This window comes from Mauremys reevesii, linkage group 4 (genome assembly GCF_016161935.1).
Source record: "Mauremys reevesii isolate NIE-2019 linkage group 4, ASM1616193v1, whole genome shotgun sequence".
Classification (NCBI taxonomy): domain Eukaryota; kingdom Metazoa; phylum Chordata; order Testudines; family Geoemydidae; genus Mauremys; species Mauremys reevesii.
In genome coordinates this window covers 141,816,727-141,841,816 of record NC_052626.1, presented here as the reverse complement: position 1 = coordinate 141,841,816, position 25,090 = coordinate 141,816,727, and the positions used below count along the sequence as shown (strand labels likewise).

The 25,090-nt window shown below is 47.9% G+C and overlaps 1 protein-coding gene across 3 annotated transcripts; it reads right to left on the bottom strand.

Annotated features, from left to right (window-relative positions):
- Positions 1–5,847: 5,847 nt before the first annotated feature.
- LOC120402938 (DNA topoisomerase 1-like) lies at positions 5,848–23,247 on the bottom strand. 3 transcript variants are annotated; one of them, XM_039533537.1, is made up of 2 exons: positions 22,181–22,243; positions 5,848–7,843 (listed from the first exon to the last, which is right to left on the bottom strand). In XM_039533537.1, the coding sequence occupies exon 2, from the start codon at positions 7,813–7,815 to the stop codon at positions 6,199–6,201; it is 1,617 nt and encodes a 538-aa protein (XP_039389471.1). In that variant the 5' UTR covers positions 7,816–7,843; positions 22,181–22,243; the 3' UTR covers positions 5,848–6,198. The 3 variants fall into 3 exon arrangements, with proteins under 3 accessions (XP_039389471.1, XP_039389472.1, XP_039389470.1); XM_039533538.1 differs by lacking the exon at positions 22,181–22,243 and adding an exon at positions 19,427–19,548; XM_039533536.1 differs by lacking the exon at positions 22,181–22,243 and adding an exon at positions 22,929–23,247 and having other exon boundaries at positions 5,849–7,843.
- Between the last annotated feature and the right edge of the window lie 1,843 nt (positions 23,248–25,090).

The following is a 25,090-nucleotide window of genomic DNA, read 5'->3' as shown; positions in this document are numbered from 1 at the left end:
CCTGATCTGAAGGTGATAAACTGTCACAACTGGGTCATGGGCCAGCAAGACCTAGTGGTCAGAGCCAGAGTCCACAAACAGAAGCCAAGAGTTGGCTTGATCAGGAAACAAACTTGAAAGCAGAACCACGAATTGGTAACCAGAGTCAGGCCAGGTTGGGATACGCTGGGGTCAGAGGCAGGAGACAGCCCAGAGATAAGAACCTCCAGTCAGAGACTCATAGACTCATAGACTTTAAGGTCAGAAGGGACCATTATGATCATCTAGTCTGAGCTCCTGCACAATGCCGGCCACAGAATCTCACCCACCCACTCCTGTATCAAACCTGTGTCTGAACCATTGAAGTCCTCAAATCATGGCTTAAAGACTTCAAGGTGCAGAGAATCTTCCAGCAAGTGATCCATGCCCCATGCTGCAGAGGAAGACGAAAACCCCCCAGGGCCTCTGACAATCTGCCCTGGAGGAAAATTCCTTCCCGACCCCAAATATGGTGATCAGCTAAACCCTGATCATGTGGGCAAGACTCACCAGCCAGACACCCGGGAAAGAATTCTCTGTAGTAACTCGGATCCCACCCCATCTAACATCCCATCACAAGCCATTGGGCATATTTACAGCTAGCTCCCCTTGGAAGGCTGTTCCAGAACTTCACTCCTCTGATGGTTAGAAACCTTCATCTAATTTCAAGTCTAAACTTCCTGATAGCCAGTTTACATCCATTTGTTCTTGTGTCCACGTTGGTACTGAGCCTAAATAATTCCTCTCTCTCCCTGGTATTTATTCTTCTGATATATTTATAGGGAGCAATCATATCTCCCCTCAGCCTTCTTTTGGTTAGGCTAAACAAGCCAAGCTCTTTGAGTCTCCTTTCATAAGACAGGTTTTCCATTCATCGGATCATCCTAGTAGCCCTTCTCTGCACCTGTTCCAGTTTGAATTCATCCTTCTTAAGCACGGGAGACCAGAACTGCACACAGTATTCCAGATGAGGTCTCACCAGTGCCTTGTATAACGGTACTAACATCTCCTTATCTCTACTGGAAATACCTTACCTGATGCATCCCAAAACCGCATTAGCTTTTTTCACAGCCATATCACATTGGAGGCTCATAGTCATCCTGTGATCAACCAATACTCCGAGGTCCTTCTCCTCCTCTGTTACTTCCAACTGATGCGTCCCCAGTTTATAACAATAATTCTTGTTATTAATCCCTAAATGCATGACCTTGCACTTTTCACTATTAAATTTCATCCTATTACTATTACTCCAGTTTACAAGGTCATCCAGATCTTCCTGTATGATATCCCGGTCCTTCTCTATATTGGCAATACCGCTCAGCTCTGTGTCATCCACAAACTTTATTAGCACATTCCCACTTTTTGTGCCAAGGTCAGTAATAAAAAGATTAAATAAGATTGGTCCCAAAACCGATCCCTGAGGAACTCCACTAGTAACCTCCCTCTAGCCTGACAATTCACCTTTCAGTACGACCCGTTGTAGACTCCTCTTTAACCAGTTCCTTATCCACCTTTCAATTTTCATATTGATCCTCATCTTTTCCAATTTAGCTAATAATTCCCCATGTGGAACCGTATCAAATGCCTTACTGAAATCAGGATAAATTAGATCCACTGCATTTCCTTTGTCTAAAAAATCTCTAACCTTCTCAAAGAAGGAGATCAGGTTGGTTTGGCATGATCTACCTTTTGTAAAACCATGTTGTATTTTGTCCCAATTACCATTGACCTCAATGTCCTTAACTACTTTTTCCTTCAAATTTTTTTCAAAGCCCTTGCATACTACAGATGTCAAACTGACAGGCCTGTGCAGTTGTGGTGAGCAGGGCTGCCCAGAGGGGGGGGCAAGAGGAGCAATTTGCCCCGGGCCCTGGGTCCCGCCGGGGCCCCCACGAGAGTTTTTCGGGGGCCCTGGAGCGGGGTCCTTCACTCGCTCTGGGGGGGCCCAGAAAACTCTTGTTGGGCCCGGGCCCCCGGAGCTTCTTCTGCTCCCGGTCTTTGCCGGCAGGGGGTCCTTCTGCTCCAGGGCGGAAGGACCCCCCGCCAGTGAATTACCGCCGAAGTGGGACCCGCTGCCGAAATGCAGCCGGGTCCTTGGTGGCAATTCGCCGGCGGGGGGGCCCTTCTGTTCCGGGACCTGCCGCCGAAGTGCCCTGAAGACCCGCGGTGGGGGCCACCTGCCGCTGAATTACCGCCAAAGACCCGGCTGCACTTTGGTGGTGGGTCCCGCTTCGGCGGCAGGGGGCCCCGGCCGCGGGTCTTCAGGGCATTTCGGCAGCGGGTCCCGGAACAGAAGGGTCCCCCGCTGCCGAATTACCTCCGAAGCGGGGGCCCCCTGCCGCCGAAGACCCCAGGCCCCCGGAATCCTCTGGGCGGCCCTGGTGGTGAGAGGCCAGTGGGGGAGGTCTCTGGGAGGGGTGGGGGCTTGGCATAGAGATCTGTGGTGGAGGTCTCTGGGCGAGGGGGCACTGGGCACAAGGGTGGGGCACTGGGCAGGAGGACAGTGTGGTGCGGGCCTGCCCTCAAGGGGAAGGGGCTTGCTGGCAGCACAGGGCTGGGCAGGCCAGTGTCCATGTGGTAGCTGCAGGTTTGTAAACAGTGCCCTCCTGCTGGGCTGTACAGAGCAGGGCTGCTCCCGCATTGGTCCCAGCCCACCCTTCACTCTGGAGACTGACCATCCCGCCCTCCTGCACCTTGCCCCATGGGGGCCCACAAATATGTTTGGTGCCAGGCCCTCAAAAAGTTAATCCCGCCCTGGTCATCTCACCCTGAAACTCCCCCAATTGGTCAAATCTCCTCTTGGGGCAGTTCCTACAGGGGCTAAATTGATCCTGATTGGTAGAGGGCGGTGGGAGGAGTTCTTAGAGCGGTCACATGACATACCTCGCTCCCGTTCATGTGTTCGGCTTGACCTCGGAAGTAATACCCCCACGGGTGAAACGTCTGGGTATAGGTTGGTGGGGGCTTAAGTGATTAAGGGGCGGGGTTACTGTTTGATTGACAGTAGGGCCCTTATACTACTGACACAGGCCGGCTCATGATGCAATGTGTAACTCTTGTGTGGTGAAGGTGAGACAGGTGGCATTTATTGGGGAAGGATGTGGAAGGGGACAAGCTCTCTCTCGCCCAAAGGAGGTGTGATGAGCTGGTAGCCCAGCTACACATGATCAGTGATCAAAAGACGGCAGGATGTGGGTTTGGCACAATCGTTTCTGGTGCTGCCCCCCTTCCCCCAAACCCCTTTCCAGGAACCCAATCAGGTTCGGTTTTGATTACTCAGGGTGGTTCTTGCCTCCTCGGGAGGGGAGATGGAGGGGAGGATGTTTCTGTCCTGTGACCCCTTTTGTATGGTGTATGTGTATTGCCTTGATCCCTGTGTGGTGTGGTGCTGACTGGTTTGTGTGTACGTGTACGATCCCTGTGTTGTGGTAGTGGTGGTGGTGGTGGTGTTTGTGTGTATTGTTCTGATCCTTATGGTGTGGTGCTGCTCTGTCTCTTTGTCTATTGCCCTGCTGCATAGCAATCCCAGCCAGCACCAGCCCCCATTACCTGGAGTGAATGCCCCAGCCTCCCCACAAAACCTCACCCTAATTCCTACACACACTCCTTCTGGGGAAACAGAAACCAGCTGGACCCTGGCGCAGACAGAGGCAGTTTCTGTTCCCATTTCTCTAGTCACTTGCAGCAGATCAGGAAATGCCCCAGGGGAGGGCAGAGTCCAAATCCCCCTCCACCCCCCAGCTTTGCTGCTGTTCTCTGTTTGTCCTTTGCTGAGCACAAAAAAGGAGCAGAATTTATTCTTGCTCTTTCCCCTCCCTCCCTCCCTTCCCTGTCATAGCCTGTCCCCTCTGGACCCACACACAGAAGTGCTGCCCTTTACACTGCGCAGAGGGGGCTCCAGGAGTTACCTGGTGTTTCCACATAAGCAGCTGAGAGGCAACAGGTTCAGTGCAGAGAGTGAGAGTGTGGGGAGGGGCAGCTGGTTCACAGCAATCTCCCTACCCCAAATATCCACCTAGAGCAGGATCCCTGCTCCATGCCCCTGGTGAGACATACATGGTGCCCCAGTTCCATGGGGCAACAGCTCAGCACAGATGGCACTTTCGCTCCCTGCCCCCCAGGGGAGCTCTGCCAGCTTTGGATCCCCTCCATAGACCACCCTGAGTCTGCGTGAATTTCCCGTTACCTGCATTGCTTTGGCACAGTCATTCTAATAACCACCAAGAAACAGGGGTTGAGTTTAAGTGGACAGGGGGCTGCAGACAGGGGAGTTTGACAGAGGGAGGCCTACGATGGTGAGGAAGATCCACAACACCTGTGCCAGCACTGCTTCTGTCTCCTCCTCCTGCGCCTGTAGCTAGGTGCTTCTACCCAGATCCTGGTGTGGTTTTGCAGAGACTGTGACTTGCAATTCCCACTTGCTGACATCCAGGCTTGGGGGACCATCCTATGTGAAAGGTGCCTGCTGGTGGAATCTCTCAGGCAGCAGGTGGGAGAGCTACAGGAGGAGGTGGCTAGGTTGAGGAGCATCCAAATCCATGAGCAATTCCTGGACAGTGTCCATGTGGAGACAGCTGAGGTAGCTGTCCCAGTACACAGGACTGCTGACACACCACTGGTGGAGAAGGAGATGGCTCAGGGTGGACACAGGCAGCTGGTTACTTCTGGCAGCAGGCAGTGCTCCACCCCTGCTCCGAACCCTCCCACCGTGGTAATAGGAAACCATTATGCTCTTCTTGATACAGAAGGGAAGGAATCACCCCCTACAGCAGAGGAGGAGAAGCCTCGTACTCCTAAGGTTGGGAGGTCTGCTGCCACCACTGTGAATAGGAAACTTAGGGTAGTGTTGGTCAGAGAATCTCTTCTGAGGGGAATAGAGGCACCCATCTGTCACCCTAACATTGCATCTCGAGAGGTATGCTGCCTGCCAGGGGTCCATATCTGAGACGTTACGGAGGCATTGTCGAGGATTATCCAGCCCTCTGACTACTACCCCATGCTACTCATCCATGTGGGCACAAATGATACTGCAAAGTGTGACACTGAGTGGATCAAGAGTGACTACAGGGCTCTGGGAGTACGGGTGAAGGAGTTTGGAGTGCAAATGGTATTCTCTTCAATCCTTCCTGTCAAAGGTAGGGGCCCGGGCAGAGACAGGTCCATCAGGTGAATGCCTGGCTGCAAAGATGGTGTTGTCTGGGATTCCCTAACTGCGGCGGGCGATAGATGGAATGCATATCCCTATCTTGGCTCTGGCACACCAGGGCGGCCAGTACATAAACCACAAGGGGTACTTTTCCATGGTGCTGTAAGCACTGGTGTTTCACCGACAACAATATGGGATGGCCGGGAAAGGTGCATGAGGCTCGCATCTTCAGGAACTCTGGTCTTTTTGAACAGCTGCAAGAAGGGACTTATGTCTCAAACCAGAAAATTACTGTTGGGAATGTTGAAATGCCTACAATTATTCTCAGGGACCCAGCCTACCCCTTAATGCCATGGCTCATGAAGCCGTACACAGGCTCCCTGGCCAGTAGTAAGGAGCAGTTCAACTATAGGCTGAGCAACTGCAGAACGGTGGTAGAATGTGCTTTTGGATGTTTGAAAGCGCACTGGCGCAATTTACTGACTCAGTTAGTTCTCAGCACAACCGATATTCCAATTGTAATTGCTGCTTGTTGTGTGCTCCACAATATCTGTGAGAGTAAGGGGGAGACGTTTATGGTGGGGTGGGAGGTTGAGACAACTCGCCTGGTGGCCAATTTCGCACAGCCAGACAACAGGGCGATTAAAAGAGCACAGCAGGAGGAGAAAGGAAGGGTAGTATTTTAAAAGATACATTTCAGAGAACAAAGGGGACACTTTGGTGCAGGTAAGCCATCACATATGGCCAGGCCACACAAACCCCGGAGTAATTTCCAACTAAAGCTAAACAGCAAGTCATCACTTTATTCCTCTTTGGAAACAGTTGCCTAGTAAGAATCATCTCCAGTGCACTGGGCTACCTTTGTAAAGTAGGATTCAAATTAAGCGGCCTTCGCCCCATGGATCCTTCTCGGCATGGCTTGATCATTCTAACAGTGACCGTAGAATCAGCTCACACATGGTTTCTCTTGATCTTCGTTTCCACTCTGGGCACTGGGCACTGCACGTGGCTGGAGAGCACCATGAAACAAGAGACTAGAATTCAAAGTTCTCATTGTTCATGTGAATGGCCCAGGCAAATTTATCACGTTGGGCTTCGGTGTAGATTTCCTCCACTGGAACTTCCCATTTTTTACACCATGCCACAATGATCCTTGGGTCTATATAGTACAGTTTGGAGCTGTTCAAGTTTAGCTGTTTGTTTTCCTCCATCCTGCTCTTCACATCCAATTTCCTCAGTTCGTCGTCTTTTCTCTTCACATCATTCTTGAGCTCTTCTGTGTTGATGCCTTGCGTGGCTTGCTCTAGCTTTTTCTTTAACAGAGAAAGTTCCTCTCTGCTGGCCTCAGTTTTGTCTTGTAGCTCAAACCAATGCAGTTCAGTTTTTGTCCGCTGGTGGTTGCAGAGTTCTGCGACTTTTCTGTTGGCTTCGTTGAAGGACAAGACCTTGTTCTTGATGTGATGATGAGTGAGATTTTTCAGCTCCTGTTCCATTGTTATGCAGGCAATGTGTGTTCGAAAGACCTTTGTTGTCAAGCCCTTCATTAAACCTTTAAGATACGTATGCAGCACCTGGGGATTCACTTGATCAAATAGATCCGCTTCATCTTTCTCCCGCTTCTCCTCCTTAAACTGCTGGAGATTCCTAAACACCTTCTCTTCCACTGGCACCATTTTTTTGTATAGGATGGAACTTTTACCCATGAAATTAAACTCAACCTTTTTTGTTCCTCCTTTATGGTCTTCATGTAGTGTCACATGCTTCACTCTGAGGGAGCAGCAACCAAAAGTATTGGCCGTCATCCCTTCTTTAGTTTTATTACCTACTCTGAATGCAAACTTGTCAAGTAAGTAAAGCACAACCCCCCGCTGCCGCAGCGACTTGTCCTCAGAATCCCAGTCCTTGCGGTACTGCTCCTGAATCTGGGCTCTGTGGTGCTTCAGGCTTCGGGCAACTTCATATTTCTTCCAGTCCTTTTCTCCCATGAGTTTAGAGCTGGCATGTGGCATCATGTATTTGAGTTTTCCCGGCGGGCTTTCTTTCCAGGAGGCCAGCCAAATAACTGCAGGGTTATGCTGAACTTGTCCCCAGCGGTGTCCTGGCGGGGGCTCAGGAATCTCTTTCTCACTGCAGTTGATGGTGACATCTTCTGGCAGGATCTTCTTCTTCAGCTTTCCCCGGTTGGGTGAGTTCCTTCCAACTAACAAGCCAGGGGGGCTGATGTTATAGTTCCCAATTCTCTGTTTGTGGCCATCCAAGAAAAAATAGCCAAATTCCTGTTGTACTTTTTCATTGGTTTTCTTTCTTTTGTAGTAGGCAGCCATCTCTCTAAAATCACATTGATTCAAAGAAGCAATGACCTCCTTCACCTCCGGTGACATAGTGTCCTTCCAGTCAGTGAAGAAGTTTTTGCGAAAGGTCTCATCTCTGGTCAGCTCATGGTCCAGCATTTTGGCATAAAGGCTGGCAACCTCTTCTGCTTCCGAATTGAGTGTCACAATCTCCCCATTGTAATAAAACTTGATATTGTTGGGCAGTCGTTCATAGGGGGGAGGAAATGCTGGACCATTGTGTCTCAGGGACGTCCATTTGATGCCATCTTCATACTTCGGCTCCTCCTCCCACCATTTCCATATTTCCTCCTCCGTCATCTCTCTTCTCCGTGCCACAGGCTAGTGTCTGAAGAAACAAAAAAGAAAGGTCCATGATGCAGCTCTGCAGTTTGCAAGAGAGAAATCAAATGGCAAAAATCAAGAGAATAACAACACAAAGTCACTACACAAGAGCCTGAGACCCTGTCTACGGTATAAACATAAGCATGTCAAAGATCCTGGTTCAATCTGTGTAGCAAACACACAAGCCTTTCCACCGGTCATTGTGAAACTCAGGTAAGGTCCTTTGTACAAGAGCTTTCAGGGACTATGGTGATGACTAGAGGTGAGTGAAATGTTTTTTATGAATAGTTTATTTGCCAAATTATGCAGTTTCAGTCAACCTAAAACTCTTTAGGAATTTGACATTAATAGTTCCGGCCATTCACAAAATTGCCAGAAGAGAAGATGTTGATGGTGGAGTCACTGTTTTATCTCTCTCTCTCTCTCTCACACACACACACACACACACACACACACACACACAGTGGTTAGGGCACTCAGCTGGGATGTAGACAACCCAAGTTTGATCTGGAACAGGCTTGCAATGGACTTATTCAATTCACTGACTATGGCAAAAAAAAAAAAGAAAGAGAGAGAGAGATTTCATAGAATCATAAACTTTAATGTCAGAAGGGACCATTATGATCATCTAGTCTGACCTCCTGCACAATGCAGGCCACAGAATCTCACCCACCCACTCCTGTATAGTCTTCAAATCATGGTTTAAAGACTTAGGGCCTCTGCTAATCTGCCCTGGAGGAAAATTCCTTCCCGACCCCAAATATGGTGATCAGCTAAACCCTGAGCATGTGAGCAAGACTCACCAGCCAGACACCCAAGAAAGAATTATCTGTAGTAACTCAGATCCCACCACATCTAACATCCCATCACAGGCCACTGGGCATATTTACCGCTAGTAGTCAAACTACTCCCTTTGGAAGGCTGTTCCAGAACTTCACTCCTCTGATGGTTAGAAACCTTCATCTAATTTCAAGTCTAAACTTCCTGATGGCCAGTTTATATCCATTTTTCTTGTGTCCACATTGGTACTGAGCTTAAATAATTCCTCTTCCTCCCTGTATTTATTCCTCTGATATATTTATAGAGAGCAATCATATCTCCCCTCAGCCTTCTTTTGTTTAGTTTAAACAAGTGAAGCTCTTTGAGTCTCCTTTCATAAGACAGGTTTTCCATTCCTCAGATCATCCTAGTAGCCCTTCTCTGCACCTGTTCCAGTTTGAATTCATCCTTTTTAAACATGGGAGACCAGAACTGAACACAGTATTCCAGATGAGGTCTCACCAGGGCCTTGTATAATGGTACTAACACCTCTTTATTTCTACTGGAAATATCTCACCTGATGCATCCCAAGACTGCATTAGCTTTTTTCATGGCCATATCACATTGGCGACTCATAGTCATCCTGTGATCAACCAATACTCCGAGGTCCTTCTCCTCCTCTGTTACTTCCAACTGATGCGTCCCCAGTTTATAACAATAATTCTTGTTATTAATCCCTAAATGCATGACCTTGCACTTTTCACTATTAAATTTCATCCTATTACTATTACTCCAGTTTACGAGGTCATCTAGATCTTCCTGTAGGATATCCCGGTCCTTCTCTGTGTTAGCAATAGCTCCCACCTTTGTGTCTTCTGCAAACTTTATTAGCACATTCCCACTTTTTGTGCCAAGGTCAGTAATAAAAAGATTAAATAAGATTGGTCACAAAACCGATCCCTGAGGCGCTCCACTGGTAACCTCCCTCCAGTCTGACAGTTCACCTTTCAGTATGACTCGTTGTAGTCTCCCCTTTAACCAGTTCCTTATCCACCTTTCAATTTTCATATTGATCCCTATCTTTTCCAATTTAGCTAATAATTCCCCATGTGGAACCGTATCAAATGCCTTACTGAAATCAAGGTAAATTAGATCCACTATTAAATTTCATCCTATTACTATTACTCCAGTTTACGAGGTCATCTAGATCTTCCTGTAGGATATCCCGGTCCTTCTCTGTGTTAGCAATAGCTCCCACCTTTGTGTCTTCTGCAAACTTTATTAGCACATTCCCACTTTTTGTGCCAAGGTCAGTAATAAAAAGATTAAATAAGATTGGTCACAAAACCGATCCCTGAGGCGCTCCACTGGTAACCTCCCTCCAGTCTGACAGTTCACCTTTCAGTATGACTCGTTGTAGTCTCCCCTTTAACCAGTTCCTTATCCACCTTTCAATTTTCATATTGATCCCTATCTTTTCCAATTTAGTTAATAATTCCCCATGTGGAACCGTATCAAATGCCTTACTGAAATCAAGGTAAATTAGATCCGTTTCCTTTGTCTAAAAAATCTGTTACCTTTTCAAAGAAGGAGATCAGGTTGGTTTGGCACTATCTACCTTTTGAAAAAACGTTGTAATTTGTCCCAATTGCCATTGACCTCAATGTCCTTGACTACTTCTTCCTTCAATTTTTTTTCCAAGACCTTGCATACTACAGATGTCAAACTGGCTGGCCTGTAGTTGCCCAGATCACTTTTTTTTTCTTTCTTAAAGATAGAAACTATGTTAGCAATTCTCCAGTCGTACGGTACAACCCCTGAGTTTACTGATTTCATTAAAAATTCTTGCTAACGGGCTTGCAATTTCATGTGCTAGTTCCTTTAATATTCTTGGATGAAGATTATCTGGGCCCCTCGATGTAGTCCCATGAAGCTGGTCGAGTTTGGCTTCTACCTCGGATGTGGTAATCTCCACCCCCATATCCTCATTCCCATTTGTCATCCTACCATTATCCCTAAACTCCTCATTAAAGACTGAGGCAAAGTATTTGTTTAGATATTGGGCCATGCCTAGATCATCCTTAACCTCCACTCCATCCTCAGTGTTTAGCGGTCCCACTTCTTCTTTCTTTGTTTTCTTATTTATATGGCTATAGAACCTTTTACTATTGGTTTTAATTCCCTTTGCAAGGTCCAACGCTACATGGCTTTTGGCCTTTCTCACTTTATCCCTACATGTTCTGACCTCAATAAGGTAGCTTTCCTTGCTAATCCCTCCCATCTTCTATTCTTTGTAGGCTTTCTGCTTTTTTTTCTTAATCACCTCTCTGAGATGCTTGCTCATCCAGCTTGGTCTACAACTCCTGCCTGTGAATTTTTCCCCCTTTCTTGGGATGCAGGCTTCTGATCGTTTCTGCAACTTTGACTTGAAGTAATTCCAGGCTTCCTCCACCTTTAGTTCCCCACATTCTTCAGTCCAATCCACTTCCCTAACTAATTTCCTTAATTCTTTAAAGTTAGCCCTTTTGAAATAAAAAACCCTAGTCACAGATCTATTTTTGTTTATCCTTCCATCTAGTTTGAACTGAATTAGCTCATGATCACTCAAACCAAGGTTGTCCCCTATAACCATTTCTTCTATGAGGTCCTCACTACTCACCAAAACCAAATCTAAAATGGCATCCCCCCTTGTTGGTTCAGCAACTACTTGGTGAAGGAATCCTTCAGCTATCGCATCCAGGAAAATCTGAGCCCTATTATTATTACTAGCATTTGTCCTCCAGTCTATATCTGAGAAGTTAAAGTCTCCCATGATCACACAATTCCTATTAGTATTTACTTCATTAAAAATATTAAAGAGGTCTCTATCCATATCCAAATCAGATCCCAGCGGTCTATAGCACACCCCAAGCACTATCCCAGGGGAGGCTCTAGTAGCTTTCTTCCCCAATGTGATTTTTGCCCAGACAGACTCTGTCTTATCCATTCCATTCCTTCTTATTTCTTTACAGTCTACCTCATCAGTGATATACAATGCTACTCCGCCACCTTTGCCTTTAATTCTGTCTTTCCTAAACAGCACATACCCTTCAATACCTGTACTCCAGTCATGACAACTATTCCACCATGTTTCTGTTATCCCTATAATATCCGGTTTCACTTCCTGCACCAGTAACTCTATTTCCTCCATTTTGTTACCTAGGCTCCTCACATTGGTGTACAAACATCTTAATTCTTGCTGTTTGGTTTCACTCACATTCTTTACCCAGTTAGGCCCAGACATTCTACCACCAGCATCACCTATTAGACTGGTATCTACACTACCCTTCCCCCGTATGTCCAGTCTCCTACCCACAGCTGTATCCTTTCTTTGTTTTCTTCCCTCTCAATTCCTAGTTTAAAGCTCTCTTAATCAGTTGTGCTAGCCTCCAGCCTAGAAGTCTATTTCCCTCCCTACTCAGGTGAAGTCCATCCAGAGAGAACAGTCCTCTGTCCATGAATGCCACCCAGTGGCCATACATCCCAAAGCCCTCCTTATAGCGCCACTGCCTGAGCCATCTGTTGATCATCAGAATCTTGTCACATCTTTGTTGCCCTTCTCTAGGAACAGGCAGAATCTCACTGAAGATCATCTGTGCCTCGATTTCCTTAAGCGTCTTCCCCAGCCTGGCATAGTCTCCATCATTCATTCCCACATGAAGGACAATCAGTGGATTCTTTCCTGCTCCCATTAGGAGCCTCTTCAGCCTCAGGTCCACATCCCGTATCTTAGCACCCGACAGACAGTACACCCTTCTGTTCTCCGGATCAGCTCTGGTTACAGGTCTGTCTGTTCTTCTGAGTAAGGTGTCTCCAATCATGTAGACCTGCCTTTTCCTGGTGACGGTGCGATTCTCCGGTCTATCCCCTGTTCCCTCTGGCTGCAAGTCCTCTCGATTCCTATTCACCCTTGCAATCCTGCACAACCCATCCCGTATCCTCCTGGGGCTCATGTTTGGTGGTGTTCTCTCCATTGACTCCTCCCCTCTTCTTATAGGACTAGCTGGATTTACTTCAACCCAAACTATTTTTTTTTCAGAACTGCCACTGAACAATCAGTTATTTGCTCCGTTGTAGGCATGAGCACCCACAAGGCCCAGCTAAGACCAGGGACCCCAGTGGGCCAGGCACTATACAAACACAATAAGAGACAGGTCCTGCCCTGAAATACTTATAATCTCTTCAGTTTAACTCTTCCCCTCCCACGCCTGAGCTGCATTCACTGGGTGAGGTATCACTGTATTGAATGATGGAGGGCAGGGCCAGCTTTAAGCTGATTCCCCCGATTCCCCAGAATCGGGCCCTGTGCCTAAGAGGGCCCTGCGCCTAAGGCTTCTGTCATAAACAGATAGTTAAGGGTTAAAGTCTCTTTTACCTGTAAAGGGTTAACAAGCTCAGTAATCTGATGAACACCTGACCAGAGGACCAATCAAGGGACAGGATAATTTCAAATCCCTGTGGAGGGAAGGCTTTGTCTGTGTTCTTTGTTTGAGTTGTGTGCTCTCTTTGGATCTAAGAGAGGCCAGACATGTCTCCAAGTTCTCCTGGAGTATTTCCTACTATCCAGTATAGTGAGTATTAGAAAGGTGAATTAGTCTTATAATTTGATTTCTACATTTGCAATTGTGTGTTTGCTGGAGAAATATCTTTATTTCTGTTTGCTGTTACTTTGATTATTCTGAGAAAGGGGTGGGAGAGCCTCTCCAGGTTTATAAGTTAGACCCTGTATTTTTGCATCCTGGTAATACAGAGATAGTGTACTTTTTTTTTCTTTCTTTAATAAAATATTTTCTTTTTAGAACTTGATTGATTTCTTCCCTTGTTTGAATTTTCAGGGGAAGGGGAGGGGGGAAAAGTGAATCCCTCTTTGTTTGATTCAAGGAGTTTGAATCAAGGTATTTTCTCCAAGGACTAGGGGAAAGGGAGGGGGGGATAGGGAATTCCTCTTTGTTTGATTCAAGGAGTTTGAATCCAGGTATCTCTCCTAAGTACTAGGAGAGGGGGAAAAGTGAATCCTCTTTGTTTGATTCAAGGAATTTGAATCAGGTATCTCTCCTAAGTACTAGGAGAGGAGGGAAATGGATTATTTCCCTTTGTGTTGATATTCAAGGTGTTTGGATCTGTGTTCCCCAGGGGAAGTTTTTGGGGGAACAGGGAGTGTGTCAGACACTTAAAACTTGACTGGTGGCAGCGAGAACCAGATCTAAACTAGGATTTTAGTTTAGAGGAGTCCATGCAGGTCCCCATCTTGTGAACGCTAAAGTTCAAAGTGGGGAATAAACCTATGATAGTCTTTATTTTTTTTATTTTTTTTACTCAACCGGCATTTCGGTGGTGGGGTCCTTGGTGCCACAGAAGAGTCCCAGACCACGAATCGGGCCCTGCCATTCATAAAGCCGGCCCTGATGGAGGGATTAGCTGGAGCAGCTTGGCAGAGCTGTGATTGTGATAGGAGGTGATTGGAGGCTGAGGACCTCTGGGGGTGTATGCGAGTCCCTCTCCCTGCCCCCTGTATATGTGATCAAAGGAAAGTGGGGAATGGGTGCCTTGAAAGATCTCGTATTCCTCATTGCAACACTGTGTGGTATATGTTGTGTCACTAATGGGGGACAGGGGTTTTCTTGCCATGGGGATTGTTAGTAGTGAGCTGGGAGATTGATGCCAACTGACAGGGGGGATGCATAGAGTTTTACAGGCACCCCTTGGAGTGGCCATCTGCTTAATAATTCACTGAAGAATAGCATGTGAGGTCTATACTGAGAGCCTGTAGCCCACTGACCATCATAATCACTGTGAAATGTATGGACAGATAATATTTAAGGAGCTATGTGTCCTTACTAGAACTCATGTTCTTAAGGCAGGTAACCAGGAGATCACATGTCTCGGACACGTTTTTTTCAAGCAGGAGGTAATAGACACTTATCTTCCTATCTGGCCATGTGTGTGTATTGGGCGCTGTGTCTCTCCCCGTGGATACCTGTTTGCAAACTGAGCCAAATGCTAACCCTGAGTTTAATTAAGTCTTGGCTCTAGAATGCATGGTATGATATTATTTTATATGTAACCATTTGTTTCCAATATTTCTACTTGCTGCTACTTGAATCTCTGGGCTTTGTTAAATAAACTTATACTTGATTTCACTACAAACATATCTAAGTGCTGTGTGATCAGAGGTGAAATGGGTCACGTGTGTGTCCTGCTTCTCTAGGAGCAGCAAATTTGTGAATATGGCAAATGTCCAGTGGAGCAGGGGCTCGAGCCTCCAGGGCAGTGGTTCTCAACCTTTCTTGACTACTGTACCCCCTTCCAGGAGTCTGATTTGTCTTGCGTACCCCAAGTTTCACCTCACTGAAAAACTACTTGCTTACAAAATCAGACATAAAAATACAAAAGTGTCACAGCACACTATTACTGACAAATTGCTGACTTTCTTATTATTACCATATAATTATAAAATAAATCATTTGGGATATAAATACTGTACTTACATTTCAATGTATAGTATATAGAGCAGTATAAACAAGTCATTGTATGAAATGTTAGTTTGTACTGACTTCGCTAGTGCTTTTTATGCAGCCTGTTGTAAAACTAGGCAAATAGTTTGATGAGTTGATGTACCCCTTGGAAGACCTCTGCATACCCCCAGGGGTACATGTACCCCTGGTTGAGAACCACTGCTCCAGGGAGATGTTCAGAGGGCTGGACCGTGTCTATCACTAACTTGCAGAGACTGGTGTCTACTGAGGCCTGGAAGGCAAGGTTTGTGTTGCCTGTGGCTTGTGGAGCTGACCCTTTGCAGACACAGACAAGGCTCCCTCACTCAAAGGACAGCTGGTAGCGGGGTGCCTCCCCGCTGTAGGTACCCCCAGGAAGCATCCCAGAGATGAGGGTGGTCTGTGAGGTTAATGATGGCTAAGTGACAGTATCGTGTTAGATGCCATCATGTGCATGAGGGCAAAGGCGCTGTAAAACATAGCAGCTGTACTCTTCTTTCTGGGCAGTAGCCAAAGTGTTAGCATGTAGGGCTGGTGTAGTCTCCCCAGTTCCGTACAAGACACAGGCAGAATAGGTGTATGGGGCCAGCACTCAAAGAGGGCAGAGTTAGGATTACATGGGCGTGTACCTTAATGCTGTATTTCCTTATTTTCACCAGGTTGCGTTTCGCTGAATTCAGTGCCCTGGAAGGGCACAAGATACAACTTGGCAGCCTTCGTTCTTCATTAATGAGGTTTTTCTGCCATTTATTTACCTAGGGTTTTTTTTAACACAAAGTGAAATGTTGTGGGTAGGAGTTCGTAGGCATCTAGGCAGTTGTAATTATCATGTAGCTGTGTAGTTCAGATGCTTCTGTGACCAGGTCATGAGGATAATACCTAGCTCTTACCAGCAGCAGATCGTAAGGAGGAAACATCATTATCCCTATTGTACAGCTGCGGTAAATTAAGGCACAGAGTGGTGAAGTGACTTGACCAAAGACATCCCACAAGACAGTGGCAGAGCCCAGGTTTTCTGGGTCCCAGACAGCTGATAGGGGAGGGAATCGACAAGAGACAAGAGAAAAAGCAAGAAAACAACAAAAGTGATAGGAAGGAATTAAAGAGGACTACACGAGAGCAGTGAAGGGTGGAGCAGAAGACTAGGCAATGGGGCCAGAGTGTGGAGTGGCCTCAGCTGACACTGGGCAGTAGACTGGCCAGTCCATTGCAAGATGGGGAAGGCAGGATCTATTCCACCAGGGGAGGCTGGGAGACCCTCCTGGAGATGCATTTTAATGGAAAACGACAGCAGCTGTTGACTTTGTCGCCCCCTGCTCCAATACATTACAGGTTCCGCCCAGGGATAAGACCCAAACTACAATGATGCGACACACACAAGGCTTAGAGTTTGCAGTGAATCTGTCTGCGATTGAACCTCTTTCATCGGGGTCCAATCCTGCCAAACTCCTGCTGGCCACTGTAGCTAGACCAGGATCTGTTTGCTCTACTAAACGCAAACAGTAGTTTGCTCTACTAAACGCTGTGCTGGGGGACGAGGGGGAGATGTAGACAGAGCTCCAGGGAACTTCCAGTGTTTCAAGCACCCTGGTGTCTAACCTTGCTCAGAGCAGTTCTACTCGACAGCAGGGTGCTTTACATGCCTGTGGGTGCATTGTTACAAGAGGCGGTTGTGGTTAGCCAAGATCGCCGAGTGTAGGCACAACCCTGGATTTCCAGGGAGGTGCTTGCATGGGAAAACACTTCCCCCACCCCCCTGCATAAATCGGGATTTTCAGAATGGGCACCTTCACCTGATAGTCACCAGCCTGCCTCTAACCCTCTGATAGCTCCACCATCTATTGGTGTAAATAGCTCCCTCTTCCTTCCCTCCCGCTCTTCTTCCTAACCCCTCTGGCCTCAGGGTCTTGCCGATAACTAGGGCCCCACCAATTTCACAGCGGTGAAAAATGTGTCACAGCCCGTGAAATAAGCCCTTCCCTGTGAAATCTGATCTCCCCCATGCTGCTGGGAGTGTCCCAGGCGGGGCCTCCTCGCTGCAACTCCCAGCCAGGCTGGGGAGGCGTAGGACTTGTCCTTCCCTTTCATGCCTGTTCTCAGGGGGGGATCAGACTCACCTCCGCTCCAGGTGTCTCCCTTTGCTGCAGGAAGCTCTGGGGCTTCCCTGTTCTGCCCCCTCCCCTGAGCGCACCCCGCCCTCGCTTCTCCCCCTCCGCCCCAGCACCTCCTGCATGCCATGGAACAGCTGATCACAGTGGGCAGGAAGCACTGGGAGGGAGGAGGAGGAGTTGATAGATCGGGGGGGCTGCCTGTGGGTGCTGAGCACCCACCATTTGGAGCACCCACGGAGTTGGCGCCTATGGCTGCACCACTGCAGCACTACAGCGACAGGAGGGGTTTTCCCATCAGCATAAATGATTCACCGCCCTGAGAGATAGTAGCTAGGTGGATGGAGGAATTCTTCCATTGATGTAGCACTGTCTGCATGGGGTGGGGGCAGGATAGGTTAGCTTAACTATGTCACTCAGGGGTGTGGATTTTTCACACCCTGGGTGATGTAGCTGAGTCAACCTGACTTTTCAGTGAAGACTTGGCCTCACTCTTCTCTGCTAAGCTGCACCTGGGAATTTCAGGGATGACGGCTCGCTGGAACCCCGGAATGGGAAGACTGGTTAGTGTAGGCAGAACTTTGCAGATCAGAACAAGAGCTGCAGGGGGACCCTGGCTGGAAACCCTTTGCCAGGGGGAAGCGTTTTGTTTTCAATGGACTAAACTGTGCCTTCACTCCCAGCCACAAGCTAGGAGCGCAAACAGCCACACCCCAGGAGCCGCTGTTTGCTCCCTGCTTCCTCCTTGCTCTGGGAGAGGGAAAAGAGTTTGCTAACTATGCCAGCAGCAACTTAACAACATCCATGGCACAGGCACAACTGTGCTGGCTGGCGGAGGAGAGGGGAGAGGCCGGGGCAGAGCATAGCCTCTGCACATTCCCCACCCACTTCTGGGCCTATTTATCCACTCCACCCAGCCTCAATGGAACCTGAGTAGGGCTGGGTTTACTCTTCAGCTGAGTCACAATCCAGAGTGAAACACTGAACGTGAACTCCCAGGGTGATGCTGTGCCAAAAAGGGCTAATGTGAGCATTGGATATATTAACAGGGAAGTAGTAAGTAGGCAGGTGATTTTAGCTTTGTGTATGGCATTGGTGAGACCAATCCTGGAATACTGCATCCAGTTCTGGGGTCTGCAGTTCAAAAAGGATGTTGACAAACTGGAGAGGTTGCAGAAAAGAACTGCAAAAAAACAAACATATAAGGGCTGGAACGAATACCTGACAGCGAGAGATTCATAGAGCTCAAACTATTTTAGCTGATCAGAAAGAAGAACGAGAGGTGACTTGCTAACAGTAGAGGAACTGACACGGGGTGAAAATACCAGATACTAAAGGGTTCTTTAATCTAACAGGGAAAGGCAGAAGAAGAACCAGTAGCTGGCAGTTAAAGCCAGACAAATTCCAATTAGAAAGTAGGCACCAATGTTTGACAGTGAAGACAATTAGCCATAGGAGAATCCACCACTTTCCTACAGAGATTGTTTCATCTCGTGGTGTCTTCAGATCAAGACTGGATGCTGTTCTGGAAGATCTACTTTCCTTGAATCATAGAATCATGAAAATGTAGGGCTGGAACAGATGTTGAGAGGTCATCTAATCCAGCCCCCTGCGCTGAGGCAGGACCAAGTATCCCTACACTATCCCTGACATATTTGTCCAACCAGCTCTTAAAATGATGGGGATTCTACAACCTCCCTCGGCAACCTGTTCCAATGCTTCACTTATTATTAGCTTCATCCATTATTAGCGCTCCTTCACTGCTAAGTAGTGGACCTACAATTTCCTTCATCATTCTCTTGCTCCTAATGTATTTAAAGACCTCTTGGTACTTTCATTTCCCTTGCTAGGTGTAACTCATTTGTGCCTTAGCCTTTCTGATTTTGACCCTACGTGTTTGGGCTATTCTTTTGTACTCACCTTTAGCAATGTGTCCATGTTTTCACTTTTTGTAGGACTCCTTTCTGGTTTTTAGTTCATTCAAGAGCACCTGTCTTAGCCACACAAGTTATTGGGCTCAATACAGGGGTAACTGGGTGAGGTTCTCTGGCCTGTGTTACACAGAAGGTCAGACCACATGATCTAATGGTCCCTTCTGGCCTTGCAATAAATGAATTGAAGAAGATTTCTCTGAAGCCCTTCACCAGGATATCAGAGTACCTTGCATACACTAGTGGCTACACAAACCTGAGCATTCTTTTCTCCCTCTGTGTAGGAGCAGGTAATCAGACTTGTGCAGATCTCCACATCTTACCACAGAGGGCTTTGGGATGTATGGCCACTGGGAGGCATTCATGGACAGAGGACTGTTCTCTCGGGGTGGACTTCACCTGAGTAGGGAGGGAAATAGACTTCTAGGATGGAGGCTGGCACAACTGACTAAGAGAGCTTTAAACTAGGAATTGGGGGGAGATGGTTGGGAGATGTCCAGGTAATCTCCACGCCGGCAAAGGCAAAGGTGGTGGAGTAACATTGTATATCACTGATGAGGTTAACTGTAAAGAAATAAGAAGGGATGGAATGGATAAGACAGAGTCTGTCTGGGCAAAAATCACATTGGGGAAGAAAGCTACTAGAGCCTCCCCTGAGATAGTGCTTGGGGTGTGCTATAGACCACCGGGATCTGATTTGGATATGGATAGAGACCTCTTTAATGTTTTTAATGAAGTAAACACTAATGGGAATTGTGTGATCATGGGAGACTTTAACTTCCCAGATATAGACTGGAGGACAAGTGCTAGTAACAATAATAGGGCTCAGATTTTCCTAGATGCGATAGCTGATGGATTCCTTCACCGAGTAGTTGCTGAACCAAGAAGAGGGGATGCCATTTTAGATTTGGTTTTGGTGAGTAGCGAGAACCTCATAGAAGGTCCCAGAAGAGAGTTAGGAAGGTGTGACGCATGGCCATAAAGGGTTAAACATCCTGCAAAATAAATAACCCTCAAAAGACAATCATTGGGACCCCGGTCACAGAAGGTTTTGACCTTGATCTCCACTGATCGGGTGCAAATAATGATGCGAGAGGGGGAGGCTTCACAAGGAATTTAGAGGAGTAGAGCTTTGCCCTTGATAACTCTCCTCCTAACTGGAGGAAAACCAAACCTGGCAATGCTGACACACCAAATGTAGCCTACGAGTCATAATTTGTCCAACCCAGCAGCTCCTCAGGAGTGTGGGAAGCAGACTTTTGGGTGTTTCCATTGCTCAGTATAATTCTGATCTCCAGCCAATTCCTTCTATCCCAGGAGGAATGACTCATTTAAGGTGGATAGGTGCTTGTCAAACCAAAGCAAAGCATTGGTGCCTATGCTCTTGGGACCATCTCCAAGAACGGCTGCTATCTGATGTGTCAGTTGAAGGCAAAATGCGTGTGGTCAATTGTATAATGTTCTACATGGCAATGAGGTAAAAATATGTCTGCCAGAGACATCCGCCTCCCACAGTCTGAAGCCTGAGGTTTGGGTCATCCTCAGAGTTGTGGGAATAGCATTGAGGGAAATACTCCTCTGTCCCCTGCAGCCGGGGGACAGGCGCCCTCTTCTGGAAATTGGGGGGGTTGATGGATTGTTCCTGTGTTGATGGGGTCTGTTCCCCTAGGAGGATGCCTGTGTTAGGATCTTCTCCATCGTGCTCGTATCTCTGCCTGGACCAAGTGATGGAATTGCCATTCGTTCCTGGGAACACATGTATGAATGGGTCTTTGCCTCCTAAACCCAAACCACTGTTGTTCCATCCACAGTGCACTCCTGGTAAGTGTACTTCCTTGCACCAGTCCCAGTCTGGCACCATCCCACCTCCATGGGGGTCCTGCCTTCAGAGCCACAAGAGAACAGCACTGAGATGGGAGGGGCATACGGGTCCACCGGGCTGCCTTGGCAGGGGTTATTTCTACTGATCCAGCTGCAGGGAGCGTGTCTTCCTATCTCACAGACGGGCCATAGGCTGAATCATAGGGTCATGCACCAAAGCACAAAGTCACAATTGTCAGCTGGTGCTGAGTGTCACAGCTTTCTGACCATCAGCTGGTGTGATTAGAGGGCAGGCCAGGAAGCGTCTAGCATGTTGGATGTGTAGAGAGGAAGGATGGCTACTGACTGAGGTACTGGCCTGGGGAGTTGGGTTTATGTTCCTGGCTCGGCTCCTTACTCTGGCCTGGGCTTTATCAGCACAATCTAGCCACCAGACAACAACCTGGCCCAGGATTCCCCTTAACCAAAGGGAGGCCCAGAGTGGTACTTCTCTCCTCAAGCAATTTCTACTTAGTGGGGTCTGAAAGCAGCGGAGGAGTGGGGGGGATCAGGCTATCACGGGGGGTCCATGGGAAGGAGCAGGCATGTTTGACATGAAATGTGTTGAATCAGAGAGGAGCACGTGCACAAAGCCTGGAAAATTTCAGCCCCAAAAGTGACTGTTGCAGAAAGTTGTGAATCTCTGAAAATTGGAGGCTTACTATTGAAGCTGCTTTGACTCCCCCTACATTGACCATAACATCCCCATCCATCATCCTAGTGGATTTTCCTGGAAGCTCCCATCACAAACCTCACTGCCCTATATGACGCTTCCTAGGGATACCCAGGGCTGCAAGACACCTCGCTGCCACCTGCCCTTTCGGTCTGTGCCTGCTGGAGGCAAGCTCCCAACTCCACCTGCCATGGGCTACACAAGCACTCCTCCCTCAGCCTACTCCTCTGCAGACCAGCAATAGGTACACTCCAATTTCCACACCCTCTGAGCACCTCCCTGGAGCATCCAGCCCCTGCGCCACTGGACACTCACAGCTTTCCCAGTTTTCTTGCTCCCAAAGAAGCAATACACTCCAGCCTACCAGTTTCACCTCTGATTACTGGTCTGCTTGACACACAGCACTTAGATATGTTTACAGTGAAATCAAGTGAAAATTTATACATACATAACTCCTTAAACATTATCCATACGTACATTTTGCAATGATTATGATGATCAGTGTGCTCTTGGTAGAGATCTCACATGCCACCCTTTGGGAAATTTAATATGCATATACCTGTGAAACTAAGTACCCTTGTAGTCACACCCTGTAATAATCTTTGTACATTGCTATCAGTAAGCATCCATAATTCCTTATAAGGTGTCAATACATACAGCACACATTGATATTAATTACCAGTGTGTTGACATTCCCCTCTAGTGTTATCTGGCCCGGTGATCTGCTAGGTCACCCCAGTCCTTGACTCTGGGAGCCAGCCTTACCCTGCTCTGCTGTGAGAACCCCCACTCCTGGGCTGTTCACACACAGCCTCTGGCATGTCAGCTGCTCCCAGCTACGTGAGTGAGCACTTTTGGCCAGTCACTGCTTAGATTGTGCAACTGAATGACACTAGCCAATATTTCTTGTCCCAGACACAACCCTAGGAACCTCCGTCTTGCAGTGACCGGTCCTGCCCGCCGGATGCTGCAAGCTTCATCAATTTAATAAAGAAATTGATATGAACCAGGCTTGTTCTCCCAAGGGGAATCTCTGACACACTTCAAACCAAACACTCTGCTTCAGGTAGAATAAACAAACAGATTTATTAACTATAAAGGTAGATTTTAAGTGATTATGAGTTAAAGCATAACAAGTCAGAGTGGTTGCCGAAAGAAAAGCACGTAGTCTAAATGCCCAACCCTGTTAGACTGGGCAGCAACTAGATGAAGCAGTTTTTCTCACCCCACTGGATATTGCCGTCCTTTATACGGGCTTGTTCCTTAAAACTGGGCCGATCTCCTGTGTTAGAGTCTTGTCTTCTTCCCAGCGTCTTGGCTGCTTGCAGCAGAGGTGGGGGCAGGAGACAGGCCCCGTATGTGTCCACTCTGCCTGTTTTATACTCTCAGTCCATGGGCTTGTAGAACACACGTCCAGGCAGGTCTGGGTGGCATTGCTGAGTCTCTTTAAGCAAGGTTGAGCAATTCCCCTAATGTGGCCTCATGCAGATGAGTCATTGCGTTGTAGCTCCCTTATCGTGCAATGGCTGCTGTTAGGCTATTTGACACCCCACCCAGGCATTGGTTACTTTCCTTGCTGTTGCCTCTAGGGAGCTAATATCTGGCTGATTCCCCCAACTTACAGCATGTTTTAGTGACAACCGTACAACACAGTTCTCATAACTTCATATGCATTAATGATATACATATATGGAGAGAGAAATCACTTTCAGCAGGTCATAAGCTTTCCCCTGATACCTTACAAGGCCTGCTTTATATGTGAGATCACGATTACATAAAAACAAGGAATATGGGGGTTACAATACGCTCCCCCCAAGGTACAGAATGTCACAGTGTGTCATTAGCTCTCAGAAAAGACCTCACTCTATACACTTTTATAGTGCAGTAATATTCTATACAGTTGATTCAATGGCTTATCACTTGAGGTTCAGACCCTGTGTCTTTATGGACCACTGAACCTTTGCAGTGGATCCTCCTGAGGGTTAGCCCTCCACGTAAAGTTTATTCAAGCTGTGTGAGGAAGGCAACACGGAGTCTGGTAGGGAAGGAAGCGCCGTGCTCCTTCTTCCCCCCTGCGTTAGCATAACAGCTTTGTTTACCTAATGTGTACAAATGCACCTTCATTGTCTTTGCCTGAAGACTGGGCTGGTCAGAGACTCGAATACACATTCCAAGCCAGACCAGCTTACCAACTCCCCCCGCCCGACATGCCTGGCTTGAACACACATTAGTTCTCATTCCAGCCTGTATCCATGACTCTTACTCCATGGACATACATCACACATGGTTATTAGTGAGCAGTGAGTTATTCGTTTTCCAGTGATATCTCATGAGGCATATTTTGGTCAAAGATTATTACAATGGTGTGTAGGACGTGAATACAGGGGTGCTGAGTGTCACATCAGACCCAGCCCCTACACACCCCTTGTGCCCTCTGGCAAGAGGTTCCCAGGTCACACACTGCCGTAACAATGGCTAATTATTACAACAGCAACTAACCATTTGCTATTCACCCTCCCCACTCAGGCTTCATCTACGCTGGAGCAGCTGGTGTCATTTCTAGCTTTCCGTGCTATCTCTGATCGCGCCAGTGTGTTCAAAATAGCAGTGTAGCCACTGCAGCACAAGCGACGGGAGGGGCTAGCCACCCAAGTATGTACCTATGGTTTCAAATGGATCGTTCTCGGACAGCTCCCCCACCACCACCGCCACAACACACACCGGCGCGCACACATCCTGTGACGGAGCATCCGGAGGGAGAGATACTCAAAGAAAAAGTGTCTTGCCTTGCTCTCGGCTCGTCAGGCACAAGTAACGATGTGTGAGAGGGGAGGCTTCAGAGGGCATTTTAGAGGGACACGGAGCCCCACCATCCCCTGAGAGCTATCCCCACAAAACCACTTATAGAGACTTCAGAACGTTACCACATAAACTGCAGCCCATCTGCTGGAACTGCTGTCGCCCGGGAGCAGCTCAGAACCAGAGCTTCCTCTTTACCTTCCTGGGGAACCAGAGAATCAAAAGTTTCTACCCGTCTGTACAATTCTTATCTCTGACTATTAAACGCTGGGCTGGATGGGCACCAACGTCCCCTTTACCCCAGGGGTCCTCGCCCCACCCCCACCCCAGGCCCCTTCCCCACTCCACCCCTTTCCCCCAGCCCCTGCCCTGCCTCTTCCCGCCCCTGCTCCGCCAACACCCCGCCTCTTCCCACCCCCTCCCCGAGCGCGACCCATCCCCACTCCTCCCCTTCCCTCCCAGAGCCGCCCTGCACACCGTGAAACAGCTGTTGGCTGCGGGCAGGAGGCGCTGGGAGGGATTTGACTCTGCAACTTTCTTTTTAGAGGAAGAGCTGCCCAGAGCTCCTGTGCCTGTTTATTTCCCTTT